This window comes from Lissotriton vulgaris, chromosome 10 (genome assembly GCF_964263255.1).
Source record: "Lissotriton vulgaris chromosome 10, aLisVul1.2, whole genome shotgun sequence".
Classification (NCBI taxonomy): domain Eukaryota; kingdom Metazoa; phylum Chordata; class Amphibia; order Caudata; family Salamandridae; genus Lissotriton; species Lissotriton vulgaris.
Window position 1 is genome coordinate 160,206,923 of NC_141698.1, and position 23,182 is coordinate 160,230,104.

General features: G+C 50.1%; 1 protein-coding gene across 6 annotated transcripts in view; it reads right to left on the minus strand.

Moving 5' to 3' along the window:
- Positions 1 to 23,182, minus strand: part of EEF2K (eukaryotic elongation factor 2 kinase) — a 259,662-nt gene that overhangs the window by 36,432 nt on the left and 200,048 nt on the right. For all 6 annotated transcript variants that reach the window (XM_086940768.1, XM_086940769.1, XM_086940770.1 and 3 more), the window contains 2 exons: positions 18,035 to 18,169; positions 17,121 to 17,309 (listed from right to left, as the gene is read on the minus strand). In XM_086940768.1, the coding sequence (XP_086796894.1) occupies positions 17,121 to 17,309; positions 18,035 to 18,169 (324 nt within the window). The remainder of the gene's footprint in view (positions 1 to 17,120; positions 17,310 to 18,034; positions 18,170 to 23,182) is intronic.

A 23,182-nucleotide genomic window follows, 5' to 3' on the forward strand; every position in this document is an offset into this window, starting at 1 on the left:
CTCTTTAAGCGCCATGAAACAACCCTGTCTGACCCCTGCCGAAACGGCACGCAATCTACTTTCCACACCGGTTCCTCCCCACTGAGATTGATCATGCACTGACCTGACGCAGCGCCTCATTTCCCTTTCATCAACCTTTGATCTCCTCTTGCCTGGCTATCTTGATGTACTCTATGTTATATTCAGCACTGTTTGCAAAATTTTGACCATTGTCCTGATGATGACCTGAAATCATTCAGGTTGAAAAGCCGTCGACTCCCCAGCATAGAACTCTGGCACTGCTGCGGTCAATGCATTCATTGTTAAATACCTACACTTTATATAACTATTTTTGTATTGTTGACAACATGTTTACCTTCATAGTACTTTCGCCGTTCACGCTGTTTTTCACCCTTGTGTCACTGAACCGTTCACTAGAACGCCCAGTGCTCACTTGACTGTTATGGTCACTTGTACTTTGCTTTGTACTGTAGTGCTGTTATAACTACTTACAAATACATTTTTCTTCGGAACCCCTGCCCCTTTGTGGTCTTCCTTTCTTCTTCCCCCCTCCCTATGTGATTTATATCACTATATTTAAATTGCTCTGTTCTAATGATTTCCAGTTGAGACATTGTTGTTTGTTCCATGAATAACACTGCATGTGATATTTGTAAGTCACCGATTCAGCAGGCTTGACAGCCCTAAGGCAGGGTACTGAATATTACATGTGAAGGCATACCTGCATGAGCAGGTATGCCCCTATTCTGGTTAGTCCTATTGCTGGCAGTACAAGTGACCAGGGAAGCCATTTTAAAACATGTGCTGGACACTGTTGAAAACGAGCTCCCCAGCTACATGAAGACTTCACTGAAAATAGGGATGTTTGGTATCAAACATCTTGTATTGATGAACCCACACTGATGCCAGTGTTGGACTTACCAATACATGCACCCAGATGGCACCTTAGAGGAGCCCCCTGAAAACCTACCAGTCTCTGGTGTCCTTGCTCACTGATTTCTGCCAGTCAGCCCCCCCCCACCCAAAACGCTGTTCTGACCTCCTAGGGTGAGAGCCTTTTGCTCTCAGGAGACCCAGAACAAAAGCCTGTCCGAGAAGAGGGCATCACACCCCCTCCCACAGGATGACCTGCTGATTATTCTTCCTAGATGATTTAGAAAAGGGGGTGGTGATGAACAGAGTGTCTGAGTTAAACAGACCACTCTTACCCAGTCCAAAGATCAGGGCTTGATCCATCACCGTTATTTATCTCACTGCCCCATCCCAGCTCAGAACCTGGCTATATGCAAATCAGTCTGTCCCTGGCCCAGTGCATCATGGGAACAGGGCAGACTAAACTACCAAGCCAATTCTTCACCAGAAAGGAGACAAGCTACCGGGGACCGGTTTCTGGCATTTCAGCCTTCTTCGGCCCGGCTTGCTTGAATCCTGATGGAGCAGTGAGAAAGGGACTCATGTCTGAGTATACCCTGCCACACCTATAGTGGCCAAAAACGATTTAGAAAAGGGGGTGGTGATGAACAGAGTGTCTGAGTTAAACAGACCACTCTTACCCAGTCCAAAGATCAGGGCTTGATCCATCACCGTTATTTATCTCACTGCCCCATCCCAGCTCAGAGCCTGGCTATATGCAAATCAGTCTGTCCCTGGCCCAGTGCATCATGGGAACAGGGCAGACTAAACTACCAAGCCAATTCTTCACCAGAAAGGAGACAAGCTACCGGGGACCGGTTTCTGGCATTTCAGCCTTCTTCGGCCCGGCTTGCTTGAATCCTGATGGAGCAGTGAGAAAGGGACTCATGTCTGAGTATACCCTGCCACACCTATAGTGGCCAAAAACGATTTAGAAAAGGGGGTGGTGATGAACAGAGTGTCTGAGTTAAACAGACCACTCTTACCCAGTCCAAAGATCAGGGCTTGATCCATCACCGTTATTTATCTCACTGCCCCATCCCAGCTCAGAACCTGGCTATATGCAAATCAGTCTGTCCCTGGCCCAGTGCATCATGGGAACAGGGCAGACTAAACTACCAAGCCAATTCTTCACCAGAAAGGAGACAAGCTACCGGGGACCGGTTTCTGGCATTTCAGCCTTCTTCGGCCCGGCTTGCTTGAATCCTGATGGAGCAGTGAGAAAGGGACTCATGTCTGAGTATACCCTGCCACACCTATAGTGGCCAAAAACGATTTAGAAAAGGGGGTGGTGATGAACAGAGTGTCTGAGTTAAACAGACCACTCTTACCCAGTCCAAAGATCAGGGCTTGATCCATCACCGTTATTTATCTCACTGCCCCATCCCAGCTCAGAACCTGGCTATATGCAAATCAGTCTGTCCCTGGCCCAGTGCATCATGGGAACAGGGCAGACTAAACTACCAAGCCAATTCTTCACCAGAAAGGAGACAAGCTACCGGGGACCGGTTTCTGGCATTTCAGCCTTCTTCGGCCCGGCTTGCTTGAATCCTGATGGAGCAGTGAGAAAGGGACTCATGTCTGAGTATACCCTGCCACACCTATAGTGGCCAAAAACGATTTAGAAAAGGGGGTGGTGATGAACAGAGTGTCTGAGTTAAACAGACCACTCTTACCCAGTCCAAAGATCAGGGCTTGATCCATCACCGTTATTTATCTCACTGCCCCATCCCAGCTCAGAACCTGGCTATATGCAAATCAGTCTGTCCCTGGCCCAGTGCATCATGGGAACAGGGCAGACTAAACTACCAAGCCAATTCTTCACCAGAAAGGAGACAAGCTACCGGGGACCGGTTTCTGGCATTTCAGCCTTCTTCGGCCCGGCTTGCTTGAATCCTGATGGAGCAGTGAGAAAGGGACTCATGTCTGAGTATACCCTGCCACACCTATAGTGGCCAAAAACGATTTAGAAAAGGGGGTGGTGATGAACAGAGTGTCTGAGTTAAACAGACCACTCTTACCCAGTCCAAAGATCAGGGCTTGATCCATCACCGTTATTTATCTCACTGCCCCATCCCAGCTCAGAACCTGGCTATATGCAAATCAGTCTGTCCCTGGCCCAGTGCATCATGGGAACAGGGCAGACTAAACTACCAAGCCAATTCTTCACCAGAAAGGAGACAAGCTACCGGGGACCGGTTTCTGGCATTTCAGCCTTCTTCGGCCCGGCTTGCTTGAATCCTGATGGAGCAGTGAGAAAGAGACTCATGTCTGAGTATACCCTGCCACACCTATAGTGGCCAAAAACGATTTAGAAAAGGGGGTGGTGATGAACAGAGTGTCTGAGTTAAACAGACCACTCTTACCCAGTCCAAAGATCAGGGCTTGATCCATCACCGTTATTTATCTCACTGCCCCATCCCAGCTCAGAACCTGGCTATATGCAAATCAGTCTGTCCCTGGCCCAGTGCATCATGGGAACAGGGCAGACTAAACTACCAAGCCAATTCTTCACCAGAAAGGAGACAAGCTACCGGGGACCGGTTTCTGGCATTTCAGCCTTCTTCGGCCCGGCTTGCTTGAATCCTGATGGAGCAGTGAGAAAGGGACTCATGTCTGAGTATGCTCATTGCACCATCAGGATTCAAGCAAGCCGGGCCGAAGAGGCTGAAATGCCAGAAACCGGTCCCCGGTAGCTTGTTTCCTTCCCAGTGTAAGAATTGGCTTTTGTAGTTTGGTTTGCCCTGTTCCCATCATGCACTGGGACAGGAACAGACTAATTTGCATACAGCCAGGTTCTGAAACTGGGATGGTGCAGTGAGCTAAAAAACGGTGTTGGATCTAGCCCTGATCTCTTGACTGGGTGAGAGTATTCTGTTTAATTCAGAGACTCTGTCCCTCACCACCCCTTGTTGTAAATATTTTTGTCCACCCTAAGCGTGGAAGGGTATGCTCAGATGTGAGTCCCTTGCTCATTGCACCATCAGGATTCAAGCAAGCCGGGCCGAAGAGGCTGAAATGCCAGAAACCGGTCCCCGGTAGCTTGTTTCCTTCCCAGTGTAAGAATTGGCTTTTGTAGTTTGGTTTGCCCTGTTCCCATCATGCACTGGGACAGGAACAGACGAACAAGTTACTTACCTTCGGTAACGATATATCTGTAAGAAACATTAGTTAGTGTTAGATTCCTTACCTTAGAATATCCCCAGGCGTCAGTCTGGATCCGGAAACTTTTGCGTAGCAGTACCCCTGCGCGTCGGTAGGCGTCGTCTGCAGGCGTCCCCTGCGGCTCCGCGTCCGTCGTCGGCGTCGTGCGCCGTGATGACGTCGCTGGAGTACATAGACGCCGCCTCCGCGCGCTGACGTCAGTTCTTTGCACACAGCATTTCCGCGCCAGGAGACGCAGAGCCATGAGAGAACCAACACTGGTGCCATGTAAAAACTAGGGCCCTGAAAGGGATGACCTTAACCCTAGGTATCAGTTCGCAGAACGGGGAGGATGGGTGGGTTCGGTAAGGAATCTAACACTAACTAATGTTTCTTACAGATATATCGTTACCGAAGGTAAGTAACTTGTTCATCTGAAAGAAACACGTTAGTGTTAGATTCCTTACCTTAGAATACATACCCCAGCAATACCAACCCCGGTGGTGGGTCTGCGAACCAATACAACTACACCAGAAAGTCCTGGAGGACAGAACGGCCAAAGAAGCCATCCCTCCGGACTTGGCTGTCCAGGCAGTAGTGCCTCGCAAAGGTGTGCAGCGAGGCCCACGTAGCCGCTTGGCAAATGTCCTGCAAGGGGACTCCCCGGCCCAGGGCAGTGGTAGCCGCCGTGGCCCGAGTGGAATGGGCCCTCAGCCCAACAGGAGGCTCCTTCCGAGCCAAAGAGTAGCACGCTTTGATGCAGAGGACGACCCATCGAGAGATGGTTCGTTTACAGACCGCCCGTCCCTTCTTCGCACCCACGTAGCCAACAAACAGTTGGTCATCCACCCGGAACTGGCGTGTGCGATCCATGTAAAATGAAAGCGCACGTTTCGGGTCCAGACGATGGAGCCGCTCTTCATCCTTTGAAGGATGCGGAGGCGGGAAGAAGGAAGGAAGGGTGATGGACTGCCCGATGTGAAAGGCCGAAACAACCTTGGGCAGGAAAGAAGGTCTAGTCCTCAGAACCACCTTATCAGGATGAATGGACAGGAAAGGAGGTTGGACAGAAAGAGCCTGGAGCTCACTCACTCTCCTGGCAGAGGTGATGGCAACCAGGAAAGCCGTCTTTAAAGTCAGGAGACGGAGAGGACAAGAATGAAGGGGCTCAAAGGGAGCACACATTAGAAAGGTCAGAACCAGGTTCAAATCCCACTGAGGCATCACAAACGGAACAGGTGGAAACATGTGAGTGATGCCTTTCAAGAATCGAGTTACAATCGGGGATTTGAACAAAGAAGGCTGATCAGGAAGCCTCAAAAAAGCTGAAAGGGCAGAAAGGTAGCCCTTGATAGTGCCCAGAGCAGAGCCCTGCTGGGCAAGAGAAAGAAGAAACAGAAGAACCTCCGAAAGAGGGGCAGAAAGAGGATCCACAGCCTTTGCTGTGCACCATGCCACAAATCTGTTCCACCGACAGGCGTATACCGACTTAGTGGAGGGACGCCTGGCTGCCAGAATAACATCACAGACTTCAGGAGGCAAGTCAAATGGCCTCAACTGCCGCCGCTCAATCTCCAAGCATGGAGGTGGAGACTGGACAGGTTCGGGTGGAGGACCGTCCCCTGCTGCTGCGACAGAAGGTCCTCCTGAAGGGGCAGGCGGATCGGGGGACCGACTGACATGCTGAGTAGCTCGGGATACCAGTATCTTCGAGCCCAGTCCGGAGCCACAAGGATAACTTGGGCCCGGTCGCGCCTGATCTTCTTCAGCACTCTGGGCAGAAGTGGTATAGGCGGAAAGGCGTATAACAGACCGCAACTCCACTCGCGCCGAAAGGCGTCGCCGTGCGAGTGCCGTCTTGGAAACTCCAACGCGCAGAACTGATGACATTGCGCGTTCTCTTCGGTGGCGAATAGATCTAACCAAGGCTCTCCCCATTGCAGAAAGATGCCTTGCGCCACGTCCGAGTTCAGACGCCATTCGTGATCCATCGAGCATCGACGGCTGAGTTCGTCCGCCCTGGCGTTCAGAGAACCTGCCAGGTGTTGAACCGTCAGAGTCACGCCCTGACGTTCCAGCCATTGCCAGAGGCGCAGAGCCTCCTGGCAAAGGGTCCACGACCCCACACCGCCCTGTTTGTTGCAGTACCACATGGCGGTGGTGTTGTCGGTGAACACCTGCACCACACTCCCGTTGACAAAGGGGAGGAATGCCTTCAGTGCCAGACGAATCGCCCGCAGCTCCAACAGGTTGATATGGAGCCGGGACTCCGCCGGAGACCAGATGCCTCTGATCTCTGCCTCTCCCAAGTGGCCACCCCAGCCCTGGAGGGACGCGTCCGTCACGACAACGTGCTCCGGTTGGGGAAGGGAGAGGGACTTGCCCCTGACCCAATCGCGGTCCGTAAGCCACCACTGCAGTTGTCTCGCAGTGCCCTCCGAGATCAAGACGTGGTCGGACAAGTCGCCCTGATGCTGGGCCCACTGAAACTTCAGGTCCCACTGCAGAGCCCGCATCCGCCACCGAGCGTGATGCACCAGAAGGATGCAGGAAGCCATCAGTCCCAGCAGCCGCAGCGTCAACCTGACCGAAACCCGGGATAGCGGCTGAAAGATGGGAATCAAAGCCTGAATATCCCGAACCCGCCGTTCCGGAGGATAAACCCGAAACTGCGCCGAGTCCAAAACCGCTCCGATGAAAAGGAGCTTTTGAGAGGGACACAGGTGTGATTTCGGCACATTGATGGAGAACCCCAGGTCGTGCAAGAGGTCTGCCGTCATCTGAAGGTGGTGGACGACTGTCTGGGGCGAGCCCGCCTTCAACAACCAGTCGTCTAGGTAGGGGAAGACTGAAACCCCCAACCTGCGCAGATGGGCTGCGACCACCGCCATCACCTTTGTGAACACCCGTGGGGCGCTGGTAAGGCCGAAGGGGAGCACGATAAACTGAAAATGCTCCTGGCCTACCGTGAACCGCAGGTAACGCCGGTGGGCCGGCAGGACGGGGATGTGAAAATAGGCGTCCTGCAAGTCCAACGCTACCATCCAGTCTTGTGGGTCTAGAGCAGCCAAGACCTGAGCTAACGTCAACATCTTGAACTTCTCCTTCCGGAGGAAGCCGTTGACGTTCCTTAGATCCAAGATAGGACGTAGGCCCCCCTTGTCCTTCTTGGGCACCAGAAAGTAGTGGGAATAACAACCACGCCCTACTTCTGGCCCAGGAACGCGCTCGATGGCCCCCTTGGCCAAGAGGGCCGTAACTTCCTCCTGCAGAAGTGTCAAGTGGTCCCCCGACACACGGTGGTTCTGCGGTGGCATGGCTGGAGGAGAGGTCTCGAAGGGGAGGGAGTAGCCCCTTCGGACGATTTGCAGCACCCACCTGTCCGAAGTGATCGTGCGCCAGTGAGCGTGGTGATGGCGAACCCTGCCACCCACTGGCGTCACATGGGGCCGAAAGCACGGACTAGGAGGATTTTGGGGTAGATGCTGCGGGGGAGGGTGTGGTCTGACCCCGCCGTTGTCCCCGACCGCCACCACGGCGGTTTCCACGGCCACCACCGCGTTGGAAAGACTGTTGCGGCGCGTGGCTGGCAGCACGTGTGGGGGCGCCCCTTCCTTGGCCACGAAAGGGACGAAACGAACCCGGTTGCTGGCGCTGGGTCGAGAGACCCAAGGACTTGGCCGTGACCCTGGAGTCCTTGAAGCGTTCCAGCGCGTGGTCCGCTTTGTCACCGAACAGGTGACAGCCATCAAACGGCATGTCCATCAGGGTATTCTGGACATCAGCCGAAAAATTGGCGGATCTCAGCCAGGCGTGGCGACGAATCGCCACCGTCGTAGACATAGCTCTGCCCAGCGAGTCGGTCGTATCAAGACCACACCGAATTGAATATTTCGCTGCATCTCGGCCTTCAGCCACAGCCTGACCGAGCTTTGCCCGCACCTCCATGGGGCATTCTGGCAGCAGCTCCGCGACCGTATCCCACACAGAGTGGGTGTAGCGGCCCAAGAGGCAGGCGGTGTTGCAAGACCGCAGGCCCAAACTAATGGACGAGAAGACCTTTTTGCCAAACTGGTCATACCTCTTGGATTCCCGGTCGGGCGGGGCCGACGGGAATGCGGACTGGGAGGTCGAGGCCTGGATCACCAGACTCTCAGGAGTGGGGTGGGTAGACAGGTACTTGGGGTCGTCCGGACAAGGACGGTGGCGCCTGGCCACGTTCCGATCAACAGGCGCACCTGAAGCGGGCCTGGACCACGTGCCCAACAGAACGTCAGACAAGGCTTCATTAAACGGCAGCAGTGGCTCCAGTGGGCATGACTGCGGTTTGAAGACCTCGGTGAGGATGTTAGGCCTCACGGCCGCGACGGGGAGCTCAAGGTGTAAGGCCTTGGCAGCCCTCATCAGCACCACAGAATAGGCAGCTCCCTCCACCGATGCCACGGTTGGAGGAGAGATCAAACCAGGGTTAGGAGAGTCGTCCAAACCACTGGCATCCCCCAAGTCACCTGTCCAGTCCGGGTCATACTGGCACTCGCGAGCCAGAGGGTCCTCGGACCCCTCCCAACCTTCACCGTACTCCTCATCCTCTCCGTATTCGGAGTCAATGATGAAGACCGGCTCCTCGGGGTTCATGGGCCCCATCGGCGCCGGGACCGGCGTCGTGCGACGCCCGTCCGGCGCCGCGTCCGGCGTCGGAGAAGGTAAGGGGACGGCGCCGCCCGGAGCCGGCGTCGGAACCCCACCGCCGGCCGGAACCGGCAGTGGAGAACCGGCGCCGCGCGGGGGCGGCGTCGGGGGTAACCCCGATGGCAACGGCGCCGGGGAGGCCGGAAGACCAGCCGGCGCCGATCCCGAAGGCCCCTGCGGCGCCGGGGTCGGAGCCGTTTGGGCGCCGGGGCCGGAGCACCGACGGCGCCGAGGCAGGGACACCCGAACCGCTAGGGCCCCCAGACGGTAGCACTGGGCCCGAAGGCGCCGTAGGCCCCGTCGGAGAAGCGAGCGCCCTCATGGCCATGAGGAACGCCTCGATCTCCTCAGGCGTCGCGCCATGCCCAGGGACCGGAGGGTATGAGGCAGGCCGCGCCGGCGACTCTCGCGGAGCCGCGGGGTTGGGGTCACCCGAGCCCCCGGCCGCATCGCGCGAGCGTCGGGGGGAGTCGGGGGTACGATGACGACGCCCCGACTTCTTGTGCTTCTTACCTGACGAGCCTGACGAGTGGTGTCGACTTCCGGAGCGCCCGGCGCGGCTCCGCGACCGCTCCCTCGAACGCTCTCTCGACCTCCGGCCGGACCGGGACCGCTCCCGGTCCCGACGTGGGGCCGACACCCGGAGCTCCAGCAGCTTGCGGGACCGCTCCCGCCTAGCCTTGTTGGTAAGGGCCCGGCAGTCGACGCAGGAGTCCACGTCGTGGTCAGGGCCCAGACACCGGAGGCAGAGGCGGTGATGGTCTGTGACCGACATCGTGCGCTCACAGTCATCGCAATTCTTAAACCCAGGCATCCTATCAGGCACCGTAGAGGAAAAAACAATTGAAAAACTTGGTCAAAGACCGGAGTACTGCTCTTCAGATCTGCGTCCACTGGCGCGGAAAAAAGAAGAACTGACGTCAGCGCGCGGAGGCGGCGTCTATGTACTCCAGCGACGTCATCACGGCGCACGACGCCGACGACGGACGCGGAGCCGCAGGGGACGCCTGCAGACGACGCCTACCGACGCGCAGGGGTACTGCTACGCAAAAGTTTCCGGATCCAGACTGACGCCTGGGGATATTCTAAGGTAAGGAATCTAACACTAACGTGTTTCTTTCAGATTAATTTGCATACAGCCAGGTTCTGAAACTGGGATGGTGCAGTGAGCTAAAAAACGGTGTTGGATCTAGCCCTGATCTCTTGACTGGGTGAGAGTATTCTGTTTAATTCAGAGACTCTGTCCCTCACCACCCCTTGTTGTAAATATTTTTGTCCACCCTAAGCGTGGAAGGGTATGCTCAGATGTGAGTCCCTTGCTCATTGCACCATCAGGATTCAAGCAAGCCGGGCCGAAGAGGCTGAAATGCCAGAAACCGGTCCCCGGTAGCTTGTTTCCTTCCCAGTGTAAGAATTGGCTTTTGTAGTTTGGTTTGCCCTGTTCCCATCATGCACTGGGACAGGAACAGACTAATTTGCATACAGCCAGGTTCTGAAACTGGGATGGTGCAGTGAGCTAAAAAACGGTGTTGGATCTAGCCCTGATCTCTTGACTGGGTGAGAGTATTCTGTTTAATTCAGAGACTCTGTCCCTCACCACCCCTTGTTGTAAATATTTTTGTCCACCCTAAACGTGGAAGGGTATGCTCAGATGTGAGTCCCTTGCTCATTGCACCATCAGGATTCAAGCAAGCCGGGCCGAAGAGGCTGAAATGCCAGAAACCGGTCCCCGGTAGCTTGTTTCCTTCCCAGTGTAAGAATTGGCTTTTGTAGTTTGGTTTGCCCTGTTCCCATCATGCACTGGGACAGGAACAGACTAATTTGCATACAGCCAGGTTCTGAAACTGGGATGGTGCAGTGAGCTAAAAAACGGTGTTGGATCTAGCCCTGATCTCTTGACTGGGTGAGAGTATTCTGTTTAATTCAGAGACTCTGTCCCTCACCACCCCTTGTTGTAAATATTTTTGTCCACCCTAAGCGTGGAAGGGTATGCTCAGATGTGAGTCCCTTGCTCATTGCACCATCAGGATTCAAGCAAGCCGGGCCGAAGAGGCTGAAATGCCAGAAACCGGTCCCCGGTAGCTTGTTTCCTTCCCAGTGTAAGAATTGGCTTTTGTAGTTTGGTTTGCCCTGTTCCCATCATGCACTGGGACAGGAACAGACTAATTTGCATACAGCCAGGTTCTGAAACTGGGATGGTGCAGTGAGCTAAAAAACGGTGTTGGATCTAGCCCTGATCTCTTGACTGGGTGAGAGTATTCTGTTTAATTCAGAGACTCTGTCCCTCACCACCCCTTGTTGTAAATATTTTTGTCCACCCTAAGCGTGGAAGGGTATGCTCAGATGTGAGTCCCTTGCTCATTGCACCATCAGGATTCAAGCAAGCCGGGCCGAAGAGGCTGAAATGCCAGAAACCGGTCCCCGGTAGCTTGTTTCCTTCCCAGTGTAAGAATTGGCTTTTGTAGTTTGGTTTGCCCTGTTCCCATCATGCACTGGGACAGGAACAGACTAATTTGCATACAGCCAGGTTCTGAAACTGGGATGGTGCAGTGAGCTAAAAAACGGTGTTGGATCTAGCCCTGATCTCTTGACTGGGTGAGAGTATTCTGTTTAATTCAGAGACTCTGTCCCTCACCACCCCTTGTTGTAAATATTTTTGTCCACCCTAAGCGTGGAAGGGTATGCTCAGATGTGAGTCCCTTGCTCATTGCACCATCAGGATTCAAGCAAGCCGGGCCGAAGAGGCTGAAATGCCAGAAACCGGTCCCCGGTAGCTTGTTTCCTTCCCAGTGTAAGAATTGGCTTTTGTAGTTTGGTTTGCCCTGTTCCCATCATGCACTGGGACAGGAACAGACTAATTTGCATACAGCCAGGTTCTGAAACTGGGATGGTGCAGTGAGCTAAAAAACGGTGTTGGATCTAGCCCTGATCTCTTGACTGGGTGAGAGTATTCTGTTTAATTCAGAGACTCTGTCCCTCACCACCCCTTGTTGTAAATATTTTTGTCCACCCTAAGCGTGGAAGGGTATGCTCAGATGTGAGTCCCTTGCTCATTGCACCATCAGGATTCAAGCAAGCCGGGCCGAAGAGGCTGAAATGCCAGAAACCGGTCCCCGGTAGCTTGTTTCCTTCCCAGTGTAAGAATTGGCTTTTGTAGTTTGGTTTGCCCTGTTCCCATCATGCACTGGGACAGGAACAGACTAATTTGCATACAGCCAGGTTCTGAAACTGGGATGGTGCAGTGAGCTAAAAAACGGTGTTGGATCTAGCCCTGATCTCTTGACTGGGTGAGAGTATTCTGTTTAATTCAGAGACTCTGTCCCTCACCACCCCTTGTTGTAAATATTTTTGTCCACCCTAAGCGTGGAAGGGTATGCTCAGATGTGAGTCCCTTGCTCATTGCACCATCAGGATTCAAGCAAGCCGGGCCGAAGAGGCTGAAATGCCAGAAACCGGTCCCCGGTAGCTTGTTTCCTTCCCAGTGTAAGAATTGGCTTTTGTAGTTTGGTTTGCCCTGTTCCCATCATGCACTGGGACAGGAACAGACTAATTTGCATACAGCCAGGTTCTGAAACTGGGATGGTGCAGTGAGCTAAAAAACGGTGTTGGATCTAGCCCTGATCTCTTGACTGGGTGAGAGTATTCTGTTTAATTCAGAGACTCTGTCCCTCACCACCCCTTGTTGTAAATATTTTTGTCCACCCTAAGCGTGGAAGGGTATGCTCAGATGTGAGTCCCTTGCTCATTGCACCATCAGGATTCAAGCAAGCCGGGCCGAAGAGGCTGAAATGCCAGAAACCGGTCCCCGGTAGCTTGTTTCCTTCCCAGTGTAAGAATTGGCTTTTGTAGTTTGGTTTGCCCTGTTCCCATCATGCACTGGGACAGGAACAGACTAATTTGCATACAGCCAGGTTCTGAAACTGGGATGGTGCAGTGAGCTAAAAAACGGTGTTGGATCTAGCCCTGATCTCTTGACTGGGTGAGAGTATTCTGTTTAATTCAGAGACTCTGTCCCTCACCACCCCTTGTTGTAAATATTTTTGTCCACCCTAAGCGTGGAAGGGTATGCTCAGATGTGAGTCCCTTGCTCATTGCACCATCAGGATTCAAGCAAGCCGGGCCGAAGAGGCTGAAATGCCAGAAACCGGTCCCCGGTAGCTTGTTTCCTTCCCAGTGTAAGAATTGGCTTTTGTAGTTTGGTTTGCCCTGTTCCCATCATGCACTGGGACAGGAACAGACTAATTTGCATACAGCCAGGTTCTGAAACTGGGATGGTGCAGTGAGCTAAAAAACGGTGTTGGATCTAGCCCTGATCTCTTGACTGGGTGAGAGTATTCTGTTTAATTCAGAGACTCTGTCCCTCACCACCCCTTGTTGTAAATATTTTTGTCCACCCTAAGCGTGGAAGGGTATGCTCAGATGTGAGTCCCTTGCTCATTGCACCATCAGGATTCAAGCAAGCCGGGCCGAAGAGGCTGAAATGCCAGAAACCGGTCCCCGGTAGCTTGTTTCCTTCCCAGTGTAAGAATTGGCTTTTGTAGTTTGGTTTGCCCTGTTCCCATCATGCACTGGGACAGGAACAGACTAATTTGCATACAGCCAGGTTCTGAAACTGGGATGGTGCAGTGAGCTAAAAAACGGTGTTGGATCTAGCCCTGATCTCTTGACTGGGTGAGAGTATTCTGTTTAATTCAGAGACTCTGTCCCTCACCACCCCTTGTTGTAAATATTTTTGTCCACCCTAAGCGTGGAAGGGTATGCTCAGATGTGAGTCCCTTGCTCATTGCACCATCAGGATTCAAGCAAGCCGGGCCGAAGAGGCTGAAATGCCAGAAACCGGTCCCCGGTAGCTTGTTTTCTTCCCAGTGTAAGAATTGGCTTTTGTAGTTTGGTTTGCCCTGTTCCCATCATGCACTGGGACAGGAACAGACTAATTTGCATACAGCCAGGTTCTGAAACTGGGATGGTGCAGTGAGCTAAAAAACGGTGTTGGATCTAGCCCTGATCTCTTGACTGGGTGAGAGTATTCTGTTTAATTCAGAGACTCTGTCCTTCACCACCCCTTGTTGTAAATATTTTTGTCCACCCTAAGCGTGGAAGGGTATGCTCAGATGTGAGTCCCTTGCTCATTGCACCATCAGGATTCAAGCAAGCCGGGCCGAAGAGGCTGAAATGCCAGAAACCGGTCCCCGGTAGCTTGTTTCCTTCCCAGTGTAAGAATTGGCTTTTGTAGTTTGGTTTGCCCTGTTCCCATCATGCACTGGGACAGGAACAGACTAATTTGCATACAGCCAGGTTCTGAAACTGGGATGGTGCAGTGAGCTAAAAAACGGTGTTGGATCTAGCCCTGATCTCTTGACTGGGTGAGAGTATTCTGTTTAATTCAGAGACTCTGTCCCTCACCACCCCTTGTTGTAAATATTTTTGTCCACCCTAAGCGTGGAAGGGTATGCTCAGATGTGAGTCCCTTGCTCATTGCACCATCAGGATTCAAGCAAGCCGGGCCGAAGAGGCTGAAATGCCAGAAACCGGTCCCCGGTAGCTTGTTTCCTTCCCAGTGTAAGAATTGGCTTTTGTAGTTTGGTTTGCCCTGTTCCCATCATGCACTGGGACAGGAACAGACTAATTTGCATACAGCCAGGTTCTGAAACTGGGATGGTGCAGTGAGCTAAAAAACGGTGTTGGATCTAGCCCTGATCTCTTGACTGGGTGAGAGTATTCTGTTTAATTCAGAGACTCTGTCCCTCACCACCCCTTGTTGTAAATATTTTTGTCCACCCTAAGCGTGGAAGGGTATGCTCAGATGTGAGTCCCTTGCTCATTGCACCATCAGGATTCAAGCAAGCCGGGCCGAAGAGGCTGAAATGCCAGAAACCGGTCCCCGGTAGCTTGTTTCCTTCCCAGTGTAAGAATTGGCTTTTGTAGTTTGGTTTGCCCTGTTCCCATCATGCACTGGGACAGGAACAGACTAATTTGCATACAGCCAGGTTCTGAAACTGGGATGGTGCAGTGAGCTAAAAAACGGTGTTGGATCTAGCCCTGATCTCTTGACTGGGTGAGAGTATTCTGTTTAATTCAGAGACTCTGTCCCTCACCACCCCTTGTTGTAAATATTTTTGTCCACCCTAAGCGTGGAAGGGTATGCTCAGATGTGAGTCCCTTGCTCATTGCACCATCAGGATTCAAGCAAGCCGGGCCGAAGAGGCTGAAATGCCAGAAACCGGTCCCCGGTAGCTTGTTTTCTTCCCAGTGTAAGAATTGGCTTTTGTAGTTTGGTTTGCCCTGTTCCCATCATGCACTGGGACAGGAACAGACTAATTTGCATACAGCCAGGTTCTGAAACTGGGATGGTGCAGTGAGCTAAAAAACGGTGTTGGATCTAGCCCTGATCTCTTGACTGGGTGAGAGTATTCTGTTTAATTCAGAGACTCTGTCCTTCACCACCCCTTGTTGTAAATATTTTTGTCCACCCTAAGCGTGGAAGGGTATGCTCAGATGTGAGTCCCTTGCTCATTGCACCATCAGGATTCAAGCAAGCCGGGCCGAAGAGGCTGAAATGCCAGAAACCGGTCCCCGGTAGCTTGTTTCCTTCCCAGTGTAAGAATTGGCTTTTGTAGTTTGGTTTGCCCTGTTCCCATCATGCACTGGGACAGGAACAGACTAATTTGCATACAGCCAGGTTCTGAAACTGGGATGGTGCAGTGAGCTAAAAAACGGTGTTGGATCTAGCCCTGATCTCTTGACTGGGTGAGAGTATTCTGTTTAATTCAGAGACTCTGTCCCTCACCACCCCTTGTTGTAAATAAGATTATTCTTCCTAGGCCAGGAAGATTTAAAAATCTGCCACCTTTGATATGAGAATCTGGCTCCCCTCACATGAGAGGAAATTGACCCCTGTTGCTCAGAGCCCCCTCGGCAGCTGGACAGGCGGGAAAATTAGCTAGTCAGGCGGGGGCACCAACCCTCAGGCTAGTACCACACCTAAGGTGGGCCAAACTGAGGTGGACACGATTTTTCAAAAGTAGCCATCTTTGTGATGGCATACATAGGAATTCTGCATCAGGGTTATGCCCACTTCCAATAGGAAGTGGTTATATAGGGGGCGTAGTGCACTCAAGGGTCGGTGGCCCATTGGCTACTCCCTACACTTCGCTAACACCCCATGCGCACTGTAGTCCAGGGGAGGAGCCACCTATCTCGTGATACTTCGAGGACTCTTCCAGGACAACAATGTGCGATCATCCGGACCCAACACTGGGCGGTGATCTATGCACAGATATGAATTCAGCAGCCCACATGCCTCGAACTTCAGTATTTAGGGGAGACCCTGGTACCAGAAGAGCAGATCAGATGACCTAAGAAGATAGAGGACACCGAAGAACAGCAAAAGTAGATAGGAGAGAAGAAGCAGCTGACCTGGTACCAACCTTGCCAGCCTGTCTGCATCCCTCATTGCAGTCCTATAAGAAAAACGGGCTGCATTTAAAAAGCAAAACACTGCTTTATTTAAAAATAGCCCCAGAAATGGTGGCCTGCTGACCCCAGCAGGCCACCATCACTGGGAGTGCTATCCATTCCCAATGGGATTGCAAATTGCGCTTGCCTCATGAATATTGATGAGGCATGCAATTTGTGGCCTCATTGGGACTCACTAACAGTGTCTGTGACACTGTTGTTCATTGCATTTTGCGTGTCGCAAATTGTGAGACGCAAAGCAGCACAACTTGCGAGTCGCAAAATGTCAGGGTCGTAGATCTGGCCCTGGGTCTTATAAAATGTAATTTTATATTTTATGGGCTCCCAGGGGAGGGGGAAGGGGCGGACAGGGGGGTTTATGAGTAATTGTCCATTCACTAAGTGTTCTGTGTCTCAACTATAAAAATATATATGAGCAAAAACAAATGTTATAAAAAAAATTATTTAAAATGCACTTGGTTTTAGATGGAGGGCAGATTCGAATGCAAATACGAAAATATATTGCTAATGCAGGACAAACTCAAAATTGGATTGGCTCCTAATTTTTGCATAATATAGGACTATAAATTCTTCTTGAAAAAAAGATTTAAAATGCACTTGGTTTTAGATGGAGGGCAGATTCGAATGCAAATAAGAAAATATATTGCTAATGCAGGACAAACTCAAAATTGGATTGGCTCCTAATTTTTGCATAATATAGGACTATAAACTCTTGTTGAAAAAAAGATAGTTTTGGATTGAACCGCAACCCTAAGACAATTTTTTTTAAATGGACTTTATCTAAGACTGCAAAACATTTGTTGATAATGTTTTTGAAATGCAGAGTTCACTATTGCTTTCCCTATCTGCTCCAGCAGCATGGAAGAAGGTGCTTGCATTTGCTCTGCAGTATGCTTTACCGGCACTGTGACTTCAGTCAGAATGTGATGTGGCAGCTGTGAGTACATGAGTCCTAGTCCAACTATCGCCTCCAGCTCTCCACAGTGGGCAGCATGCTCCAAGTGAAAAATAGCTGATGTCTGGTCCCAGTCTCCATCCTTTTCACAGAATCGTCCTGCCTCGTGGTAACGAACCATGGCGAGGTGAACCTGCAAGTCATTTCCAACTGTTAAAAGATGCAATACTGAACAGCAAAAATAATACCCAACACACGCCCTCCAGAAACAATGCAATTTTTAACCAATAAAATCCCTAAACGTATGGCTAGGCTTGCCTTTACGAACAGAGTAACAAAAGTGCCATTTGAAATGCTGAAATATATTCACATTTGGTAACTTCATAATTATATTTCCAACCTTTGGTGTGTATTCTCAAATGTTTCCAGGACAATCCTGGGTAGCATGACCATACGTTTACCAGAAACACTTGTGTGTATCCATTCATTCACACATAAAAGAACACCTGTAGACTTCTGCATTCGCAAATGTGATGCTTTCTGCTTATAAATTATTTTGTTTTGCCAAGGGGATAATAATATTGGCTGTGAGTAAGCCATTCCCGAACACCTTTGCCAATTTTTGAGGCACTTTTATCCCATTCAAAATCTGAAAAGTGACGTAATACTACCTTTGGGTGCAAGAAATCTACAACCCTCTTCTGAGTTGAAAACAACCTGTGTAAAGTTTGTTACGTGTGAGTCTCAGAATCCCAGATTCTGTGAATCAGGGAAAAGATGCTGGTCTCATAAATGCCTGCCTTTATGTATCTAATTTTCACTTAGACGCACAAATCCCTTTGAGAATTGGTCCATTAAGTGATTAGAAAAGGCAGGAATGAATTCATGGATGAACAAATTGCAATTTTCTGCCATTACCTTCCCAAGAATGGATTTGCCGATTTTCTTTTCGAGCTCCAAGCCGTTGAGCCTCTGCACCTCCACTGCGACACACGAAGGACGGTGGATGTGAACCCGCGAATCATGATAGTGATTCCATTTTTCCACAGAGATCTACATGGGGCAGGAGAGAAACAATTTCTTTTAAAATGGAAACCACTTGAGTGTAAACACATTTTTTTTCTGTTAAATACGGATGCAGCCAACAGGGACTTGAAGGTTTGTACACTTAAAACTGAGAGTCCTCCCACTACACATTCCTTAAAACATACACAAGCTTTCTCTTCCCTACCATTGGAAACAAAATAACGTTCTGCAACACTTTATCTGTCATTTTTTTGTCACAATCCCACAAACTGCAGTGGCCATTCAAAAAAAGATCTGTGCTTGCAGTTCTGTTCATGCACGTATTGGTGTGTTTAACTAAAAGGGTCACAATCATCCAAACAAAGTGTTTAATCATCAGTGGCTAACAGCGAACTGAATTGGGGGCCCTCACTGGCAAACATACATGCGTCTGCTTGCACTTTACATGTAAGTAAACAATTGAAAAACAGTACTGAATATACATTCCACTGTTTAAAAATGTTTCTCACTCGGTCCAAGTCTCTATTATCCATGCTTTAAAATGTAGATTGTGTGTGTTTTTTCTTTTATTTTTTTTTACATATTTTGATGTTTAAGAGTAAAATAGTTTTTTTAATACAGTGTGCCACAATTTGTGTGCCTCAGTAACACTATGAGGTACAATGCAATGTAATGCATTTTAATACAACATAAATCTTTCACACATCAATTATCAAGGATGTAGTCCATTGTGATTTTATACTTTTAATTTAAAATATGATAATGTTCAGTTTACTGATATTTCCCTATCGTGCCAAATTTAAGAACATTACCGGGAAGTTGTTCCCACGTGTGCTAGCTATGCGTTAATATTCTCTGGCCATTCAGCCTCCAAAATAAAAATATAGAGAGGCAGTAACATGTGTTTATGGCTAGAAGTAATGCAGTTTGGCCTGCCCGTGCACCAAAAGTTTGTAAAAATAAAAAATTATAATAAATGATGACATTTTGTTGAAATTATAATTGTGTTTCTTGTTGTAGGATCAGTTCTATGGGGCCTGTACACCATGAAAAAGAATGAAATTATGAGGCTCATTAATTAGGATGATAATGCTCCGACATTTGCTGGTGTCCAATTTACTTAGGAGACATTTTGCACCTTATCTAAGTCAGGCAGCTCTTAAGCGGAAAGATACTTTGAAATATTCACGTTCCCACAAGTGAAATTTAAGCTCTCAAGGAAGTCCTAGTGAAGGAGAGTACATTCGGGACCTACTGAAGGCACAGCACTGAATGTATAAGGCAGGCCTTTGAAACAGCTTCTGAGTTTCAAAACTATATCCCATGTTACTTGATACTCTCAGAAAATGAATATGCTACTTACTAGTATGCATCTGTTCTTGGCATGTAGGGCTGCTAACATTCATATCTTAGCATTAGATCACCGCCTAGTGTTGGGTCCGGATGATCGCACATTGTTGTCCTGGAAGAGTCTTCGAAGTGTCCTGAGATAGGTGGCTCCTCCCCTGGACTACAGTGCGCATGGGCATCGGCTCCATCCCCAGATTGTTTTTCGCCATTGTGGAGTGTAAAGTGTAAATGATGTCCATGCTAATGACTGAATACAATAGTATATCTGCAGCTGCGACAGGCACCGGGGAGGAGGGTGGGCGATATGAATGTTAGCAGCCCTACATGCCAAGAACAGATGCATACTGGTAAGTAGCATATTCAGTTCGAGGCATGTGGGCTGCTAAATTCATATCTTAGCATAGAATATATAGCAGTCCCTCCATCAGCGGCGGTTGCCCGTGCCAGCTGCAGAAACCTGAAAAAGTGTTTTGAGAACAGCCTGTCCTACAGCAGCTTGCTGCTTGGAATGCACGTCAACACAGTAGTGTTTTGTAAAGGTATGTGGTGTAATCCACGTGGCTGCTCTGCAAATGTCCTCTAAAGGAATGTTCCCTAGGAAAGCCATGGATGCCCCCAATTTGCGTGTGGAGTGCGCCCTTGGGGGTATTGTTAAAGTGCGCTTGGCCTTGTGATAACAGATTTGGATGCACTTAACAATCCATCTGGCTATTCCTGCTTTGGAAATCGGGTTGCCTTTGTGTTGTGGTGAGAAGGCAACAAAAAGCTGTTTTGTTTTCCTAAAGTGTTGTGTCCTATCTATGTAGTACATCAACGCCCTCCGTACGTCTAACGTATGGAGCATTCTTTCCGCTACCGTTTGCGGGTTTTGGAAGAATGCCGGCAAGTCTATAGTTTGGTTGAGATGAAACTGTGACACCACCTTTGGAAGGAATTTGGGGTTAGTACGTAGCACTACCCTATTTGGATGAATTTGAATAAATGGCTCTTGTATTGTGAGCGCTTGTAGCTCACTGACACGCCTCAGTGACGTAATAGCAATCAGGAAAGCTACTTTCCACGTTAGGAATTGTAGTTCACACGAGTGTAGTGGCTCAAATGGTGGTCCCATTAGTCTGGTGAGGACTACATTGAGGTTCCACACCGGAGCTGGCGGTGTTCTTGGGGGAATGACTCGTTTCAGACCTTCAAGGAAAGCTTTAATGGCAGGCACTCTGAAGAGAGAGAGATGCTGCCTATTTTGAAGGTAAGCTGCGATGGCGGATAGATGTATCCGAATCGAAGTGAACGCTAGCTTGCACTTGTAAAGGTGCAGCAGGTAGCAAATGATGTTAGGGATAGATGCATCTAGCGGGTTGATGTCATTGGTGGTGCAGTAAATGACAAAACGCTTCCATTTTGCCACATAGCATGCTCTGGTTGTTGGTTTCCTTGCCTCCTTGATGATGTCCATGCATTCAGGAGGTAGGTTGAGGTACCCAAACTCTAAGACTTCAGGAGCCAGATCGCCAGGTTGAGCTGTTGCGGATCTGGATGCTGAATTTCTCCATGGTTCTGCGTCAAAAGCCTGGGCGTGAGGCGCAGTCTTTGATGCGGAACACTATCATGCCTAACAAACGCATTACTGTCTTGACCGTTACCTGATGATCTGTCTGGAAAAGAGGTATTAGATATTGAAAAGTGCTGACCCTGGCAAAGCTTGGATAAGCCTTCCCCACCCCTGAGTCTAGAGTAGGCTCGAGGAAGGGTTGTACCTGAAGGGGCTGAAGATGGGATTTGGCTATGTTTATCCTGAAGCCCAATTTGTGGAGAAGATCTATGGTTGTCGGCGTGTGCGCCAGACATTGAAGCTGTGTGGCGCTCTTGTTCAGGAAAATCATCAATGTAGGGGAACACGTGGATGCCACCCCGGATGAGGTGAGTGGCTACCATTGCAAAACTTTTGGTGAAGACTCTGGGGGCTGATATTAACCCAAAGGGTAGCACCTTGAACTGATAATGTTGTCCACTTACCACAAATAGCAGGAATCTTTGATGGGTGGGGTGGCTGGTAATATGGAAGTACGCCTCCTTTAAGCCTAGGGCAGTAATGAAGTCGCCTTGCCGCAACAGAGGGATGACATCCTGAAGTGTGACCATGTGGAAATGTTCTGACAGAACGTACTTGTTGAGGGACCGGAAGTAGAGTGTAGGCCTGAGGGTGCCATCTTTCTTGGGAATAAGAAAGTACAGGGAATATGGCACTAGCTCTATGGCCCCTTTGGCAAGTACTGCATGCATCTCCTCTTGTAGCAGTCACTGGTGTTCTGTGGACAACTTGAGTGTGCGTGGGGAATGTTGGGTGGTGTTTGGGTGAGTTCTAAACAGTATCCCTCCTGTAAGATGCCTAGAACCCATTGGTCGGAGGTAATTGTCTCCCAGTGAGACAGAAACCTCTGCAACCTGCCCCCGACAGGTGTTGGATGGTCAGAGGGAAGGTGAAGAGTGTCACTGTTTTGGGTGCAAAGGCTCCTTTGGGAGCTGCCCCTTTGCCTCCACCCTTGCCAATGCCCCCTCTGTCCCCTCCCCTGTAATAACCCTGTGAAGGAGTCTTCTGTTATTGTCTGGTGTATGTGGTAGACGTCTCAGGTGTGGCAACTGCTTTGGTTGCACCACAGCACTGTGGGCATTGAAAGGAGAGACAGGCAGAAAGGAGAAACAGGCAGTAGGAGTCTGCAGGGCACCTATGGCCTTTGCAGTATCGATGTCCTTCTTGATTTTTTCGAGCATCTCATCGACCTGAGGGCACATTAACAAGGTGTTGTTGTACCTCTGGTTTAAACTTTGAGTCATGTAGCCATGTATGGAGGTGGAGAAGGAGACTAGAATTAATGCAGCAAGCAACTGTGTCTGCAGCATCTAGAATGCACCAGTTGTTGGAAATAATCTTCCCCTCAGTTACAAGCCCCGGACCACACCTGCAGTATTGCTCTGGGAGATGTTGGATAAAATCTTCCATCTGGAACCAGTGAGCGTGTTCATAACAGGAGAGTACGCTCACAGAGCTTGCAATGCGCTACTGTGTGGCACACATGCCAGCAGCATCAGTTTTCTTGCTCTCCCATCTGGAGGGGGTGCATCCCTGAACCCAGGGAATTTGCTCTGGTCTCAGCCATATGTACCACCAGGGAATCAGGGGGTAACTGCCCTTTGATGTAGGTGGGGTCTGAGGGAAAAGTCTTTAATTTTTTGCCAACTCAGGTGTGATGACTTTACAGGCTCTTGGACGATGTCCCCAGCAGTCTTGAGCATGCCTTTTAACAAAGGCAAATACTGGAGGGACCTCTAGTGTTATGGAGAGGGTTTCTAGCAGAAAATCATCACCCTCAGCCTGAACATGTACCTCTCCTTTATAGAATGCAGCCGCCCTGTGTAGAACCTCGAGATAATAGGTAGTATCATCAGGGGAGAGGGCTTGGTGGATACAAATCTGGGATAGTGTCAGCTTGGAGATCTGCCTGATAGTCATCAGAAGGGTCTGGAGCCCTGGGGTCATAGGGTGGATCAGGGGGATTATAGGGAGACCCTGGACAGTCCCCATCCCCTGAATATGGAGATCCCAGTAGGGAATGTGTGTGAGGGTACCAAAGCAACATGTCGAGGTAGGGTAGGAGAGGACAGAGGAGGAGGTGGAGCAGGAGGTGATGGAGG